At 41.4% G+C, this 16,111-nt stretch overlaps 1 protein-coding gene across 4 annotated transcripts in view; it reads right to left on the bottom strand.

The window, feature by feature from the left end:
- ZNF608 (zinc finger protein 608) overlaps positions 1 to 12,008 on the bottom strand; it is a 109,376-nt gene extending 97,368 nt beyond the window's left edge. The window contains exons 1-2 of one of the 4 annotated variants that reach the window (XM_005209106.5): positions 11,750 to 12,008; positions 7,277 to 8,376 (exon numbers count right to left, since the gene is read on the bottom strand). In XM_005209106.5, the coding sequence (XP_005209163.1) occupies positions 7,277 to 8,188 (912 nt within the window). In that variant the 5' untranslated portion in view covers positions 8,189 to 8,376; positions 11,750 to 12,008. Of the gene's footprint in view, positions 1 to 7,276; positions 8,377 to 9,383; positions 10,801 to 11,749 lie in introns of those variants that run through there. The other 3 variants (XM_005209104.5, XM_005209107.5, NM_001206306.3) reach the window with 3 other exon arrangements.
- Between the last annotated feature and the right edge of the window lie 4,103 nt (positions 12,009 to 16,111).

Below are 16,111 nucleotides of genomic sequence, written 5' to 3'. Positions count from 1 at the left end.
AACCAGAAGTTTTCCTTAATCAAAAGGACACACAGTGACTTCTAGGAGTTCCTGAAAGTGTGACCAATTGGAATTTGGTCTGTTGCTAATTGAAGCATATAAAAGAGTCCATTTCTTAAAACACACTACACTTTTTTTTTAATTCACTGCCACATGACAAAAACCAGAATCAAGTTGACTGGTAGAAGATCAGTGCAACCAAAGACCAAGCTATTATTTCAAACTGTCAGGGGAAGGCAGTAAAATTGCTACCAGGTCTCCTTAAGTTACCCTTCAATAAAAAGAAGCCATCAGGGAAATAAGAGAAAAAGAAAACACATCAAAACCTTAAAAGTCCCTTTAAGTAAAATTATACGTCTGTGGCACCATGCCATCTGTTCTCTGGTTAACATAATAAGCCAATTCCACGACCTAAATATCTGCTTTCTAAAATCATTATGTATAACACAAAATATAATCAATATATTTTTAAACTGCAAAAGCTGCCTTTTATGGCATTACTGAAATATGCTTAAATGTCCCCATAGGCACGTTTTTCTTAAGATGCTAGTGAGAATAAGGATTCCCAGGAGTTGCAGAAAGCCAGTGGTTGAGCTAGAACAGTCACAGTGAATAATAAAAAAACTAGGCTGGGAGGTAGGGATGATAAAGAAGAAAGAGTAGCTTTGAAAAATCAACAGCAGTGTCTATTCATCACTTCCAACCCATTTGTTTGAGCACCCTTCCCTTTGAGTTCCCTATTAAAACCAAAATATATATTATTAAATTTTCATTTAGCGTCACAGGATGGAATGGGGTGGGGGGCGGGGGTGGTTCTTTCTAAATACCAGATGAGATCCACGTGGTTTAGGGGTCACTAACCTATCAAAATATAAGAAGTATTTGCTTTGTAATCTCTTCAGTTCTTCAGGCAAAAGCCATAATCTATTTCAATACTTTTTCAAAGGTTATGTCTAACCAAAATTTAGCAGGTATGCAGAACTCAATTCTAGGAACAAGGTGCCAATCTCCCTGTCTTGAGTATCCTTTATATATCCCCAAACAACATTACAAACAGCCCAACTGATGATTAATCTCCTATGAATTATTTAACAACCCTTCATTCAGTTGCAAAGGCTTTGTTCCCACTGCAAACCTTTAAGGTTGAATTAAAAAGACCTTGCAACAGAGAGCAAAAAGTCACTAAAGAAACATCATCTGGAAGAGAGACATGGATAGATATAGAGGGGCCAATTACTTTGTAGCAGAGTAGAACAGAAAAATCAACTGTGACTTTTTAAAAAAGAATAAAGCCCACAGTAACTAAAAACTCCCAATCCACTCCCAATCCAACAGCTGTGTATGAAATTATAACATTTCTATACACATGTCTATGAAATAAATACCAGTCACAGGGTACCAGTCTGATCCCTCTAAGAGCCTGTAATGATGACCGAAATCATTCCTGAGACAGAGATTTCACCTGTTCTCTTTCCCTGTAACTTTAAATGTACAGATTAAGAGGGTATTATTATTAACAATAGTACTAGTGAAGAGGGGTTATTTCTACTCTGCTGTTGCTAAGGATCTCTCAGTATTTGCTTAGTTCTGTGTTCTACAAGAATGCAATACAAGTAACTTAGGAATCAACTGTTTAGTATTCAAGCAAAACCCTTGATGTTCAGATCACCGGCAAGTTCAGAGTGCTGGCAATCAAAACTATGTTGTGCTACAGTAATTACTATGAAAAACTTCCAGTGCTTAATATTAAAGAATAGAATAACATGATCATTCCACCTCTTCTGCACATCTAGAGTGTGTTCAACATGGCAATTATCTCTGTTCAAGAAGCAGAGAGTTTAAACTGCATTGAAACTCAATTATAGCCATGACTTTTTAAACATACACTTCAAAAGGCAGGTTTCATCACATTCAAATCACTGAGCAAAATCTCCCCAGCTTTAAAAAAAAAAACTAGTTTTTATCCCTCTCCCACGAGACCTCTTCAAGAATAAAAATGATTTCTTTTTAGTTTTTGGACCCACTTCCTTCTTCCTTTATTTAAGTAGGGGGATGACTGAGCCATGGTGAAAGACAAACAGAGATCCCATCTGATAAAAGCATGGGATGTGCAGCCCTCCCAAATGTCATTACCACACCACCTAGAACTGCCACCATTCTTAAAAACCAGATCACACACTTGTTAACAAAAAACACATTACTTTGCTACTTTGAAGAATGCAAAGCAACAAGGAGTGGTAGATTTATGATTTAAGTGTTCGTGGCTAAAATAGCTTTCCAATTATCAAGAGCCTCTTAGGAAGAGCAGGAATGCATGTGTTAATGACTGCAACCAGGGGTTCCTTCTCCACTTTTTTGTCAGAACCCAGGCACATCCTCCCTGCAGCTTCACCATTAACATGTCTGTTTCCTGTCAGCCCACTGAGAGATAATGCCATTTATCTCAGGGAGGCACAAGCCCAGTCATTAGCTTCTATAAAAGACCTCAAACAAAGGCCGGATAATGTTTTACCCAGGGCTCTTACTAAAACCAGAACCCAGAACCTTGGCAGTCTAAAAGTCAAGGACTCCAAAGTTATCATCGTTAAAAGAATATTTTCCTCATGATCAACAATCCCAGACTAATAGCTCTAAACCAGAGTAAGGCCTATGGAGAGCAAATACCGGTTCAGGACACTACCACACACAATTAGATTAACCGATAAACGCTGACCAGAGCTAGCCTGGGACAGCCTTTGCCCCTCTTGCCTCCAGGGGGAATATTGACAGAATAATTCAGATACTGACTAAATAGTTAGATCTTTGAAGAACTGACCCCTCATTGTGATTGCCTGCAGGAACTGAATAACCATTATAAAGTGTTCAATGGCTGGGCTTCTGGAAATCTTTTAAATAAAAGTGGAACTGGTTAAAATAAATGTAGGAACATATGTTTTCACAGTGTTGCTCATATTACTGCAATTCTGAGTTTCTATGAAGTACCAGGTGAACTTTTTTTAAATTAAAAAAAAAAAAAAAACAGGCACACACAGGCACAGTCAAAATTGGAGCAAATCTCAGCCATTCAACCCATGTTTTTCATGCTGAAAATGAAGAACAGATGGTTCTTTCCATGTTGTTTGAATCTGGTTATTGAACACCTCTGTGGTTAGGGAGATTTCTGCTTAGCACTTTCGGCATACATTTCATTTACTAACTATAAAATGCTGCTTAGGAAAAATAAGTCTTTATAACACTCTAATTAAAACCATCTTGCAGCCAAGCAATTTTACTTGAAGAGCATTCTTAACCTCATGACATTTTGACAATCAATCCCTCTAGCCCACCCTCCCCTTCTTTTTACAGACTATTTGCAAAGTTATTAAAAGTTGGTAAACATTATTTATCTCTTTTAGCACAATCAGTTGTTGAGTTTTCTTTTTTTTACATCTCTCCAGCAAACCCAGCAGATTTCAGATACTATGCTCAGAACCCAGTGATGTGCCTGGCCATGCAAATATTCCAAGCTTCCATGGGTTCTCACAGAAGACTTCCTTGGGGAAAGGGCAGCCCATCTCAAAAGCCCTGTCACCCTGTGAAGAAGCCAATAAAAAGAAAGGAGCTGAATCAATGCTGATTGGGAGCTGCCCTTAGTTACCAACCTTTTTAACAGCTAAGTCCCTTATGTAGCTTTCCAAACAGTTTGCTGTCCAACAACAATGGACTTTGTTCTTTAATTATAGCAAGTGACCTTTCTGCCCTTTTATTTCACAGTAGATAAACTGTGCTCTCTAACTAGAATTTGTAGGGGGCACTGTATTTGGGGGGAACCCTATCATTCACAAAACTCATTAATCAAAATATGTTCTTCAACTACTCACGCTCACTTAGACAACGTGCCAGAATTCCCTAGTGAAGTGTAAAAAGGCTTCTACAAGAGAAGAAAATGAATGATATCCTTTATAGACAGGTCCATTTGTAGATACCACATGTAGGCTGTTAAGGACCAGCTTAATGAAAGCAGCACAATATTACTAAAACCATTCTCTTTGCTAAATAAATGTGCACTGAATAGTTAGAACCCCAGACCCAAACATAAGATTCCCTGTGCTTTTAATGTGTATCTGAAGTCTCAGCTGTTTTTAAGAACTCATCTATGTATTTTTTAACTTCTCAGTGATCAAATAAACCCATATACCATACTGAACTTTAGCCCAGCTGATTGCCTGTGTCTGATAAGTCAAAACTATAAGACAGTTAAGGAGGACACATGCAGAAGAGCCTCAATGCAGGCTATTATGCTTCAAAAGAAAAGGAGGGGGCAGGTGGAGAAGCAGGTTTTAACAACCAAAAGCCAACCTGTCAAATCTACTTATTCAGACACGTCACTGGTGGCTTAACCACAAAATGGGCTATAGAAATACAGCTCAAACATCTTAGAATTATGGCATGTTTTGATTTTGTTCACGTATTAAGGGAGTGGCGACTTTTACAACATACTTGTGGTTTCCACATAAAGGAGAAGAATGCTCATTGATTTAATTAGGTTTCATAAGGTCCAATTTATCATGTTTTACATGACTTTCTGTAGTGAAGAGACAGAATAAACAGACCAAAAATAGACATTTAAGCATGCTGTGAAAATTAACCAGTGACAGCAAGTCTTATGAATCTCCTGTGAACCATCCAACCAGGGAGGAAAAAAAAAAAAGCACAGACACCACACTGCACCCCGCTCTGGTTTTCACATTTGGCCCCTTCATGAGCCACATCCGACTGCTGAAAATTAATCATCTTCACTTTTGAGACACTTACTCTTCACAACCCAGACAATCAAACAAGGCTTTGAAATTAAACCATTGTACAAAAACGTCAAAAAGCCTTTCTCAAAGGATGCCTCAGTGTCCGAATTATCTGGTCAGGTAAAGCTTGTCCTACTAAATCTTTCCCTCAAGAGGTCTCCTCCCATCATTAGACATTATTTTCTAAACTGAAGTCAAGTTTTACACAACCAAGAGTTAGTGGCACTGGAGTTACTTCCCTGGGAGGCATCTGTACAAGGCAGTGCCATTCCTGTGTGCCAAGGAGGAAACATTCTTAAGAAGAGTCCTCCTGGGGTGGGGTGGAGGTAGACAGGAAAGCTGAACAAGCTTCCAGACCCTGGGCCACCACTACAGGATTCAAGGCCCTGAGCGCCACCCCTGAAGGGTCGCTGTGCCCACACCAGCAGCTGTGGCTGGCAGTGGTATGAATCGAAATACACTATGCTTGCTCCCCTCCTCCACCCCAGACCTGCCATGACTTGTTTGCTCTTCATTTAGGCCATTCATATTATCACATTTATACTGCTCTGACTGAAGATGAGTTGCATGTATATGAATAATTTAATTCTTTCATTTTTCATCCAGTTTCCTCTGTGACTGGAAAGTGAAAAGAACACAAAAAACTGGAGAACCAACACCATGCTCTAATCTCAGTTGCCATGACAGCAGCCTTTGAGATACTGAAATGTCCCGATTGCCAGCTAAACAAAATTGTTGAATGTGAACATTTGGCTGGAAGATTAAAAGGCTAAGGGGAATGCAAAAGGGCAGTACCTCCCACATTCCAGGCAGCAGTGAATCCAATCAAATGGCTCTGACTCCTTAACCACAGCCATTGTGAGCACTGGATTAGGGCAATTCATCTAGATAGTTAGAGCAGATTAGAACTGCAATTTGAAGACTATTGGCAACAAAAGTAAATGCACTACTGTACTAATAAGATTTCAGAATGCCCTTTAGTAGAAATTGTGAGAAACTCTACATTTCAGCATAAGAAACAAAACCTGGATTTTTAAAAAAATGTATTTAAATTCATCAGTTCAAAATGCTGTCTGACCAAGGGCTTATGGATTAAAGAAGCAGGCATGCAGAAGGTTTTTTTTTTTTATTTTGGCATCATCTACACCTTAATGTACCTTCATCAACTTCTTAAATTTTAAAACCAAAACTTCATTCCTGTACTCCCATTTAAATCTTTAACAGAGGAAAACAAAAAGATTTAAACAGACAGCGGTGAGTAATTGGACACAGAAATTGTCACCCTAAAACATTTCACATTTCTGATATGAGAAATAGCAAAAATTAAATTATTGAATAAGCATATATATCCAAACAATCATGCCACAAACCACATGATGTGCATTCTGCTTCCACAAGGCACAATCTACAGTATTAAGAGTTAACTTTATAGAGTCAGCACTTCTCCCCCAGCTCACTCTCAACCTGTTCAGTGGACTGAGTGCCTTCAGCTCTGGGACATTACTTAATGCAGAGTAATTGCCAGCGCATTAAGTCCTAGGCCTCCAGCACTAAGCAGCACAACAGTGGGGGCAATTTTTCAAAGGCAGTATCTCACCAGACTTTCAGACAATGACAAAAGATGGGTAGAAGGGTCCAAATTACCTGCATCAACCCTCCCACTGCTCAGATGCAACACATATTTAGAGTATCTTTCGGCTCTGTTCTCACATTTCAGCACGCCAATCCACCAAGTCTATTTCACTTTTCTTAACCAACCTTTCAGCTCCCTGGTCAAGCTAGAAACCCAAGCGATAACACTCTTTAAATCTCTAGCTAAGAACTGGGCAAGGGAACAAGGAAAGAGCCCTGGCAGCCACCAAAACCATTCCATTCTTGTACACAGTTATGAAACCAGTGACCCTAGGATACCAAGGTTTCATTGAAGAACAATAACAGGATGATATCCTTTAACAGGATTATTTTGGAGAACATCATGAGAAAAATGTGTGGAGGGTGGAGTGTAAGTTAAAATCCTAGACATACTTCTATGGGGAGGGAACGTGAACCCTGCACCTAAGGACACATTACCAAAAATACTAGGACATGCACATTAAAACAGAAGACAGTTCTCCTTAGGGGAGAAACCAGGACAAGAGGTACATGGGTCCAGGAGCAGGTTTTCTATTAAAAGCACATTGCAACTGGCTGACTGGCCAAGAGCCCTTGGGTAAGGCAAAAGGTACTTAGAGCACTCAGACCCTCCCACCTGAGGACCCAAACACTAGCACCAGAAGCAGCAGTAGCAGCAGAAGCAAGAGCTAAACACTGCACCCAAGTAAGCTACCCTAGACCAAACGTTTACAGAAAAGATGCACAGAAGAGAAATCTCACAACGAACCAGAAAGCACGAAGAAGTGCAAGGCACATAGAGGCACACACCCCCCACCCCCGACTCCCACACAAATGCACACAAAGAGAAAAGTAGGAGATCTAAGAAGGCGACTTTATCCTACCTTCTCAGTTTTCAGTTTCTTGATTCGCCTGTGGCTCTCCTCCTCCTCCTCTTCCTTCTTTACCAACATAGAGTTTCCCATGAGCCCTGAATCCGGGGCACTTTTGCTAACTTCCCCAGCAGCCGTGACGCTGCCACTCCCAGTGCCCCCGCAGTGGAAGGGGCTCGCGCCACCTCCATTGCTCTTGGCCCCAAAGCCATAGAGGTGCCCCCCGGAAGGGGCCTGGCTGCCACTGCCATTCTGGTGGCCCTGAAGCAGGTCGTGCTTGTCCTTCCTGGATTTCCCCGCATCCTTATCCCGCTTGGCTCCTCGGCTGCTCTGGCTTTTACCTGGCTTCTCCTCTTTGCTTTTCCCGCAGGAGGCTGCCCCCGCGGTAGCAGCGGAGGTGCCGGTGCTGGTACTATTGCTGTTCGGGTTGCCGCCGCCGCCGCCGCCGCCGCTCACACTTTGACCCAGCGCTGAATTCATGCCAGTTGCCTCTCCAGGGCGCCCTTGGACTTCCTGCCTCTTGCCAGTGCCGCTGATCTCGGGAATCCCATACAAGGCAGCAGAAGGCAGAGATTTATTAGCATCCTTAGAAGTTTTACTCCTTTTCACTTTTGATTTGCTGGTCTCTTTGTGCGAATTCCCCTGGGGAGCAGAGGGCTGAACAGAAGCAAATTTTAGGCCATCAGCTAAGGCTGCGGGAGCGCCGGCCCCACTGGAGGCCAGACCTCCACAATCCTTAGAGTTGCCGCTGCTAGTAGTGTTGGTGGAATTATTCATTTCAAATTTCTGTCTGTCCTTCTCCAAATCAGCGTCCAAATCAATTATTAAATTTCCAACCCCGATTTCCCAATCATCGCCACTGTCATAAGTATCAACCGTATTTGGATCCACACCTTTTCCTGCCGTAGAAATGTTCACTGACATCCTGAAGATGAGATCTCTAGAATAAAAATCCGATGAACTTTCCTTTGGAGATGAGGGGACATTCGTTTACCTCCGCTGGGCTTTCTCTTAAAAAAAAAAAAAAAAAGTCTTCTAATCTTCCTCTTCTTTTTCCTGCCCCAGGAATGGGTCCAGGGATTTTACACCCTTCAGTCCAGGTCCACCTTTTCCTGTGAAGGGGGAAAAGTCGAATATTTCTTGTCTGGGTGTTACCAGAATAAAAAACGATTAATACTGGGGAGTCAGTAAGGGGTACAGGGAAGGATGGTGAGGAAGGTGGCTCATGTATTGTCTCCACAGTCCAATATCAGGTTTAAAGAAAAATAACCAAACCCAAAAAACATACCCATGACAGTAAGCATCTTACAGTAGCTAAAAAAGAAAAGCCCTTTATCAACAACACAAAGATAATCACTTTTAAAAGGCATTAAAATATCTTAAGGATCTGAGTGAAGTCCAGAAAGGTTTAAGGAAAAAAAGAGTTTAGCTTTTTTTTCCCCTAGCACATACACATGATAACAATCCCAGAAACACAGGCTGAACACTCAGACAAGAGGAAGGAACACGTTTTAAACACCCTTAAGCATGTCCTAGATCTTACAATTTAAAAGACCAGATCCTGGAAGTTCTCTGAGGCTAGTTTCAGAATGATGTTGCTAAATTTTCCTCATTTCTAATTTTATTACTTCTTTTTACAAATTGTCTGGGCAATCTGTTTTTTGTTCCCAGTAAGGAACAGAAAAAAACAACCAATAACCCCCCACACCCCATACATATGCCCCCATCTCCTATCCTCTCTTCCCCAACAGTTTATACAATTTTATACACACACGTCTTTAAGATCATTTCTCTATTTTAAAAAAAGACAGTGCTAAATAAAAGGCTAAATATCTGCCTTTTGAGGAAAAAAAAATTACATCTAAACAATTCTACCATACTCCTAGGTCACAGACTGGCTCAATCTGTTAAATATGGTGCTACTGACTGTACGGGAAACTGATTAAGACATACACTTTAAGTGATCTGCGCCAAGGTGGCCTCAATGACCGCAAATGAGTGTGTGTTTGACAAAGATCAGTTAAAACGGTTTTTAAAGGGATCAGCCCCTTTTTAACAGTTGATTGTCAAGGAAAAAAAAAAATAAATATACATACACACACACACAGACATTGCTTACCTTTAATCCTTTATCATTTTTTAATTAGGCCAGCAAATCAAAATGCCTTTCCCACTCCACTCGGCAAACAAGCCTGTGCCTCATTTTACTTAAACACCAAATGATCAAGAAGGAACGAACCAAATAACACATCTCAGCCAGAATAATCACTCGATAACATTATTCCACCTCCCCATCCCCCCTTTTGGCAAACGGATCAGTCCTTTTCTCCTTAAAAAAATGTGTCACTGTACAGCTGGAAGATAATGTTTCACATTCACAACAGAAGCACCAAAGGGTTTTTTTTCCTCTTAACAAGCATCGAGAATAATAGTTTTAAAAAAGAGAGCGCTTAGAGAAAAAAGTTTTCCCAACTTCTCATTCCGCCTTCAGTTCCAGACTTCAGAGTCACCGTGATCAGTAAGTAATGATCCCATGTAGCAAACCTACAGGCGTCCGCTAGTACAAGACAGAATGTGCTAACATCGGGATAAATTAGTGAAAGGGAAGAAAGAATAAGAAGAAAGGACTGAAAATCTGGGCTGGATTCCGCCTGTTAGTCGGGAAGTGGCATTTTTCCGCCCGTCCTGACAGATTTGATTTCTTGAACTAACTTAAGAGGAAAGGAGGGGGGAAGGGGTGGGGGAGAGAGAAGGGACCGAGGGGAAGGAGGAAGAGGAGGAGGAAAGGGTGGGATGAGAAGCTGAACAAGAGGAGAAAAAGAAAGGTGTGGAGGGGGAAGGGAGCAGATGATTCAGTGAGCTGATAAACCAGTTAGAACAGCATTCGCTCGGGGCGGGGGGCGGCGGGCGGCAGGGTGGGGAAAATAACGGCGTTTAAAATTGGTTCAGTCTTCGAAACCTGAAAGGATGTGATGTTTTCCTGTTTTATGTTGTTTTAAGAAAAAGGAACCGAGTTCCTAGTATAGTCCCCAAGGTGGGGGAAAAAATCCGCTGTCGCTCAAGCCAATCAGTCATGTGGTAATTCGATAATTAGAGTGAAAAAAAAAAATTTTTTTTAAGGCGACCTTTTTCAGGACAGTTTTTCCCATTTATAGTCGCAGCAAACGGTGCGTCTCCTTTTTATTTTTCTCTCCTCCTCCTCCCTCACCCACCACCTCCTGTGTTTAGTCAGATGGCCCCGGAGCTTGGCTTAGTATTTTTAATTAGCTGGCGTTTGGAAGCTAAAAGCAGTAATGAATTGTTGATGGATTGGAAGTGGAGAGTCGCTTTGCTGGAAATGTCGGGGCTGGGAGAGGGGGATGGGCGAGTTAGCAACAACCAACCATCTGAAAGGAGCGATTTTGTTACAGTGCAAGCCTTTCACATCACGTGAGGATCAAGGGCTCAATTGGTTGTCGTGAGAACAAAAATGGTGACAAGCGTATCAAGAAAATACTGATCTGGTCTTTAAAAAAAACCTGAAGGTCTCTCCCCTCCCCCTACATACACTCGCCGCCCCCCCCCCCCCCGCAGCCTCCCCCCCCCACCCCCGCCCTTGCAGTGGGAGCAGCTACAAGTTATGAATGTGAAACATTTCTCGCAGATCTAGGCTCTCGGAAGTTCGGAAGGAGTGAAATGTAATGAGCACAAGAGCAAAGCAGATGTTTTAAAGAAACACCTTATAAACCTTTCCTCAACTTATCTCCAATTTGTCGGCTTTGCCAAGGGGCCAGGGATGCAGAAGACTAGTCGAGGGGGTAGGGCACCTCCACGCTACTTGGATTTTAGGGACCACCCCCCCCCCCACTCATGTCTTAAACAAAGAAAAACATTTTACTAGCTCCAAGCCAGGTCCTGTAATAAACACACCATTGTTACTATTTGTGGGTTTGTTTGGGTTGGGTGGGGCATTTTTCCCCCTTAATGGTGTTTTCGCAGCTTGCTTTTTTTAAGGAGGTGGAAAATGGTAATTATAACCATTACATGTAGTGGGTGACTATTCCCTTGTTTAATATTAAATTATTGGGCACTGGATGTGACAAGAGACAGAAATCGGCTTGTTCTGCCCTTGCCCCCATTTTCCTGGCTCGGTTTTGAAGAGGGTCCTGCCCAGCTAGGACAGGAGAGGGAGAGGTGAGGTGCGCTAGAGAATGGACACTGCACATCAGGATTTGTAACTGTGTCACTTTTATTCTCCTTGGGTCGCCCCAAAGGTAATTTACTCTTAAGTTACCCCGAGTGCCCAGTCAAGCTTAATTTGTGTGAAGAAGTTACAAATGCTTCACCCTCCACTGAATAAAATTCACCCTTCTTGGGTTGTTGTTCTCAATGCAAAAGCCAAACCCTGTAACTAGTTCCTCATTTCAATGCATAAAACTCGCACATTCCCCTGCATGAAGTCCCCGCTAAGTGCTATAGAGAGACACACCACGCAACCGTACTTACGGTCTGTATTGGATCGAGTTGACCTTTTCCTTCTAACTGCATTGAATGTGTTTGGTTGCAGCCGCTTTATTTTGGAAATTATAATCTCTTCAACAAATTTATTATTAAAGAAGATGGACCATCAAATGTCACAGACTGTCCTGTGTATTTTTTTTTTATAAAAGCAAAAATTAAAAGAAAAAAAAAGGAAAAGAAAAATCCCCCTGGTGCACACACACAAGCTTGTTCTGCAACACTGAAATCAGGACTGAAACACAACACACACACAGGGGGAGTGGAGCAAAAGGAGCTCTCAGCCTCTATACCTGAAAGGGACTTTTCTTTGTTCCCATTGCCCTTTCTCATCGGGCCAATCAGAGAGCAGCTTTTATGAAACTAGGCTCTCTCATTGGTTAACTGCTTTCTCTTGGCTACTGTAGGGGGTTGAGATATACACACGTATAAAACACACACAGAGAACGGGTGGGGGTGCGGTGGGGGGTGGTTGTGGAGACAAAGCGTTTTATTTTCCAACCAGATTGGGGTTGAGGAACCTCCTGCAGTAAGATGCAGAAAAAAAAAAAAATGGTACGCCCGTTTCAATTACTACATCATTCACATAAAACACTTATTTATTAAAACAAATCTCAAACAGGCTGCGAGGAGAGGATGTCGGTAAATACAAGTTTGATTGTGTTATCTTGGGGGAAATAATGTATGTGATCGCTCGGTGGCACAGGGAAGCCAAATGAGCCACTAGCGCCTAGCGAGGAGAAAAGGGAGGCTGGCTGTGTGGAAATGATTGCGAGCGTTTTGCTGGCTTCCCTTCCGTGTTGCGAGGACTCGGCAGCGCGAACTCCCAAGACTGATTTTCTGTGTTGCAGCTTCTGGCTTTCAACTCTCCCCCACCACTTTGCCCTTCTTCCAATTTTTTTTTTTTTTTTTTCTTTCCCTGAGTCTCTCATTTTACTCGCTGATTAAATAAGAAAAATCGATCTGGGGGTGAAGGCGGTGGTGGGGAAACAAGTAACCCTTTTGTTCCCAGGCTTCTGGTCCACAAGCAATGAAGTGTGAACGCTAGCAACCATTTAACCACCACTACGTGAATGGTTCTTCCCTGGAATAGTAACAAAGCTTTCCCACCTGGTCCTAGGCAGCTCCAAAAAAATTAAAAATAAATAAGGTCCCAGCCAACCATATTAACACCTCGGGCCAGCCTCATTTTTTAAAAAAACCGATTTGTGGGAGATAAATATACTAGGAAGATTAACCCCTTTAAACAGTCCCTGTGCCATTTTTAAGCCGAGGGATTGTCAGAGTTCCCCTTACTTCAAATATTTAACCCCCTCTTGGGGAGAGCCGGTGTCAAAGTCCTCAGAAGGCAACACCATGCGATTCACTGAGAACACGAAAATATTTTAGAATGTATTGTAGGACAAATGCCAACAACCAAGTTAATGGAACTCGGAGGTCACAGGACAAAAGAGGTTAATATGAAATAACAAGTTCAGTATTGTACTCTAACAGTGAATACACTTAAACGAATGTATTTATATATATTAAGCTTTTAAAGCACTTTTAGTTTTAATTTTTCATTGTTATTTTCTATCACTTTTAGGAGCTGTAATATGGAAATTTTAAAGTCAAGGGTGACTTTTCAAATTTAATTGAAAACGTCATGATCCTAGTTTTAAAGATCCAGGCACTACTGGGTTTTTAATTTCTGCATGACAGTTACAATTTAAGAATGTGTCTTAACTGAGTCAAACTGGACACATAAAGTGAATTAGAGCTAGCAGAAGATTGCTTATGATGTAAATATTCAGTGATGACCTTGTGGATCAATAAAAATATGTCACATGTTTTAGGTAATGTCTATGACTCGTGTTTGAACTTTTAATATCTTTAGTTCATTCTTTTTAAATGCCAATTAGTTGTTTCACTACCCAAGATGAACTTTATTCAAAGCTGCAAATAGTAATAAACAGCAGTTTCCATCCCTTGCAAAGGTACATAAACCAGAGGAATGAATCTATAATAGTCCTTAGATCTGCCTAAAAAGATTTACTTTCAAAGCAAAGCTATACATTGACGAGTAGGGCAAATGAGATAATCTGATACCCACTTACCCCCTATTTTAACTTTGATATTTGTCGTATATTTTTGAATGGACAGATTTACAATTTGTGTGTGTCCCATTGCTAATAGAGCATACATACTGATTTTGAACTTTTCTTCTTTTAGAAGAGTGGTTCCTCAAAGGACCAGATCACTCAGGAAGTGCCTGAGTATCCCTGTATCCCTGAAGGATCATCTACATTTCAGCCTTTAAAAGTCCATGGCTACCCTGTATATTGTATCAGCTTGGAAAAAATCAATAATTAGCTTTTAAAACAACAAGACTCAAAAAGGCACAGAATTAAGACCTGATGAAGTTCAAAAAGGGTAGAAGCACTCCTCCAACACACTTGGTTGGTAAAAGCAAATCACAGGGTCTGCAGTGTAGAATTGGTGTAACTAAAACCAAAGTTTAGGCTTCCTAATACGCAAATGATCTGATCCAACCCTAACTTCAAACAATACCTAACCCTAATTCTTAAATCCTCTCTAATAAACCCCACTTGGTTAAAGATAAAGGCTCATGCCAAATTCAATCACATATTTAACCCAAACCATTTTCGATAAATTCAAGCATTTTCCTTCCATTCCAACATTTCCACACTCCATTCACACCCCACCCCCACCTCCTGCCCTCCAAGTTCTGCCAAGAGGCTTGAATCAACCAGAGTTGTTCTGCTGGCTTTGTGCATGTTTGTTTTGTTTTGTTTGACAAAGGGGCCAATCTAGAGACATCAGAGGGCTATCAGCTAATTGATGAATGAAACTAAGATAATTAACTACTGCTTAGAAAATAAGAGCTACTCCTCACACAAATTGGGAAGTTCTACCATATTCTGGAAAAGAAAATTTTATCTTCATCTCTACCAAGATAACAGGGAACACACCAGTTTGTATACTGATAGCCATACACTTAATAATACCAGTACACTGTTGTATAACATGTACACTTTGTAATTTTACATTTTAGTGCCTGCCTGGTAGAGGGGAGGAGCTGTCTGGAAAGGAGTCCAGGAGAAATGACGACATGGGAAGAGCAGAAGGATAGTGTAAAAGGAGAAGTTAAAGAGTGCTATCCCATCTCCAGCAACCCCCATCACCAACTCTGCCCCTGCAAAGTTCCTACTTCCATTCCTAGGTGATCAGAAGATCCTGGCAAAAGACTTTTCCTCCTTTTTAAGAACAGAGAGCTCAATGCTGAGGAGGCCAGGGGCTTCAGGCAGGAACACAAGAAAACACAGTGATCTTTCTTTGGTGCCTATTTCCTCAGATTTATGCTATATCACTAAGGATCAGAAATAATTCCTTGGATTTTTATTTATTTAGAAGGGAATCTAAATATGAGTCTAACTTTTCTCAATCTATGCTAACCTCGACACTACAAAGGTACTCCAGACCAAGGGGGGAAGATAGAAAGCAAAGCTATTTAAAAGAAAAAAGAAAAAACACTACCTGGAAATTGACTTGTATTATGAGAAAAGAAACTTAATTTAGACATAATGAGAAACTCTGGCTGCCCAGGAAGATTATGGGGATAGAGTCTTATCTGTCTGGGCTTATATATGAACAGACCTGCCTCAAGGCTGTGGGGAATCGACCTGGTTTCTAGGGAGTATGTGATTCATTGAGACACCCACACAAACACTAAGCATTCTTCACTATACATATGGGTGACATCCTAATTTCCTACCTGAAAGAGAAAGTGAAAGTCACTCAGTCTATCCGACCCTTTGCGACCCCATGGCCTATACAATCCATGGAATTCTCCAGTCCAGAATACTGGAGTGGGTAGCCTTTCCCTTCATCTTCCCAACCCAGGGATCAAACCAAGGTGTCCTGCATTGCATGCGGATTCTCTATCAGCTGAGCCACAAAGGAAGCCCAAGAATACTGGAGTGGGTAGCCTATCCCTTCTCCAGCGGATCTTCCCAACCCAGGAATCGAACTGGGGTCCCCTGCATTGCAGGTGGATTCTTTACCAACTGAGTTATCAGGGGCCTAGGAAAGATTTTTTTAGAGAAAACTCTGTCTTTTCACACATGCTTCCTAAATCTAATTCAAGTTTCTGTATTTTCAACAATAACCAGCTCTAGACAACTATTCCCCAAAAGAGATGAGCACTGTTGTTGATCAAACATTTAGTGTTTTTGCAATATCCTGAAACACCACTGGACCAGGAGAAAGTACCAAGCAGCAAATGTCTAGGGGAGAGAGAGGGTCTGGCATAGAAGTATTTCCCATCCTTCCCTATGGGGGATGGGAGTA

This window comes from Bos taurus, chromosome 7 (assembly GCF_002263795.3).
Source record: "Bos taurus isolate L1 Dominette 01449 registration number 42190680 breed Hereford chromosome 7, ARS-UCD2.0, whole genome shotgun sequence".
Classification (NCBI taxonomy): Eukaryota; Metazoa; Chordata; class Mammalia; order Artiodactyla; family Bovidae; genus Bos; species Bos taurus.
Note: the sequence above shows the minus strand (reverse complement) of the source record. Positions and strands in the feature narration are given on the sequence as shown.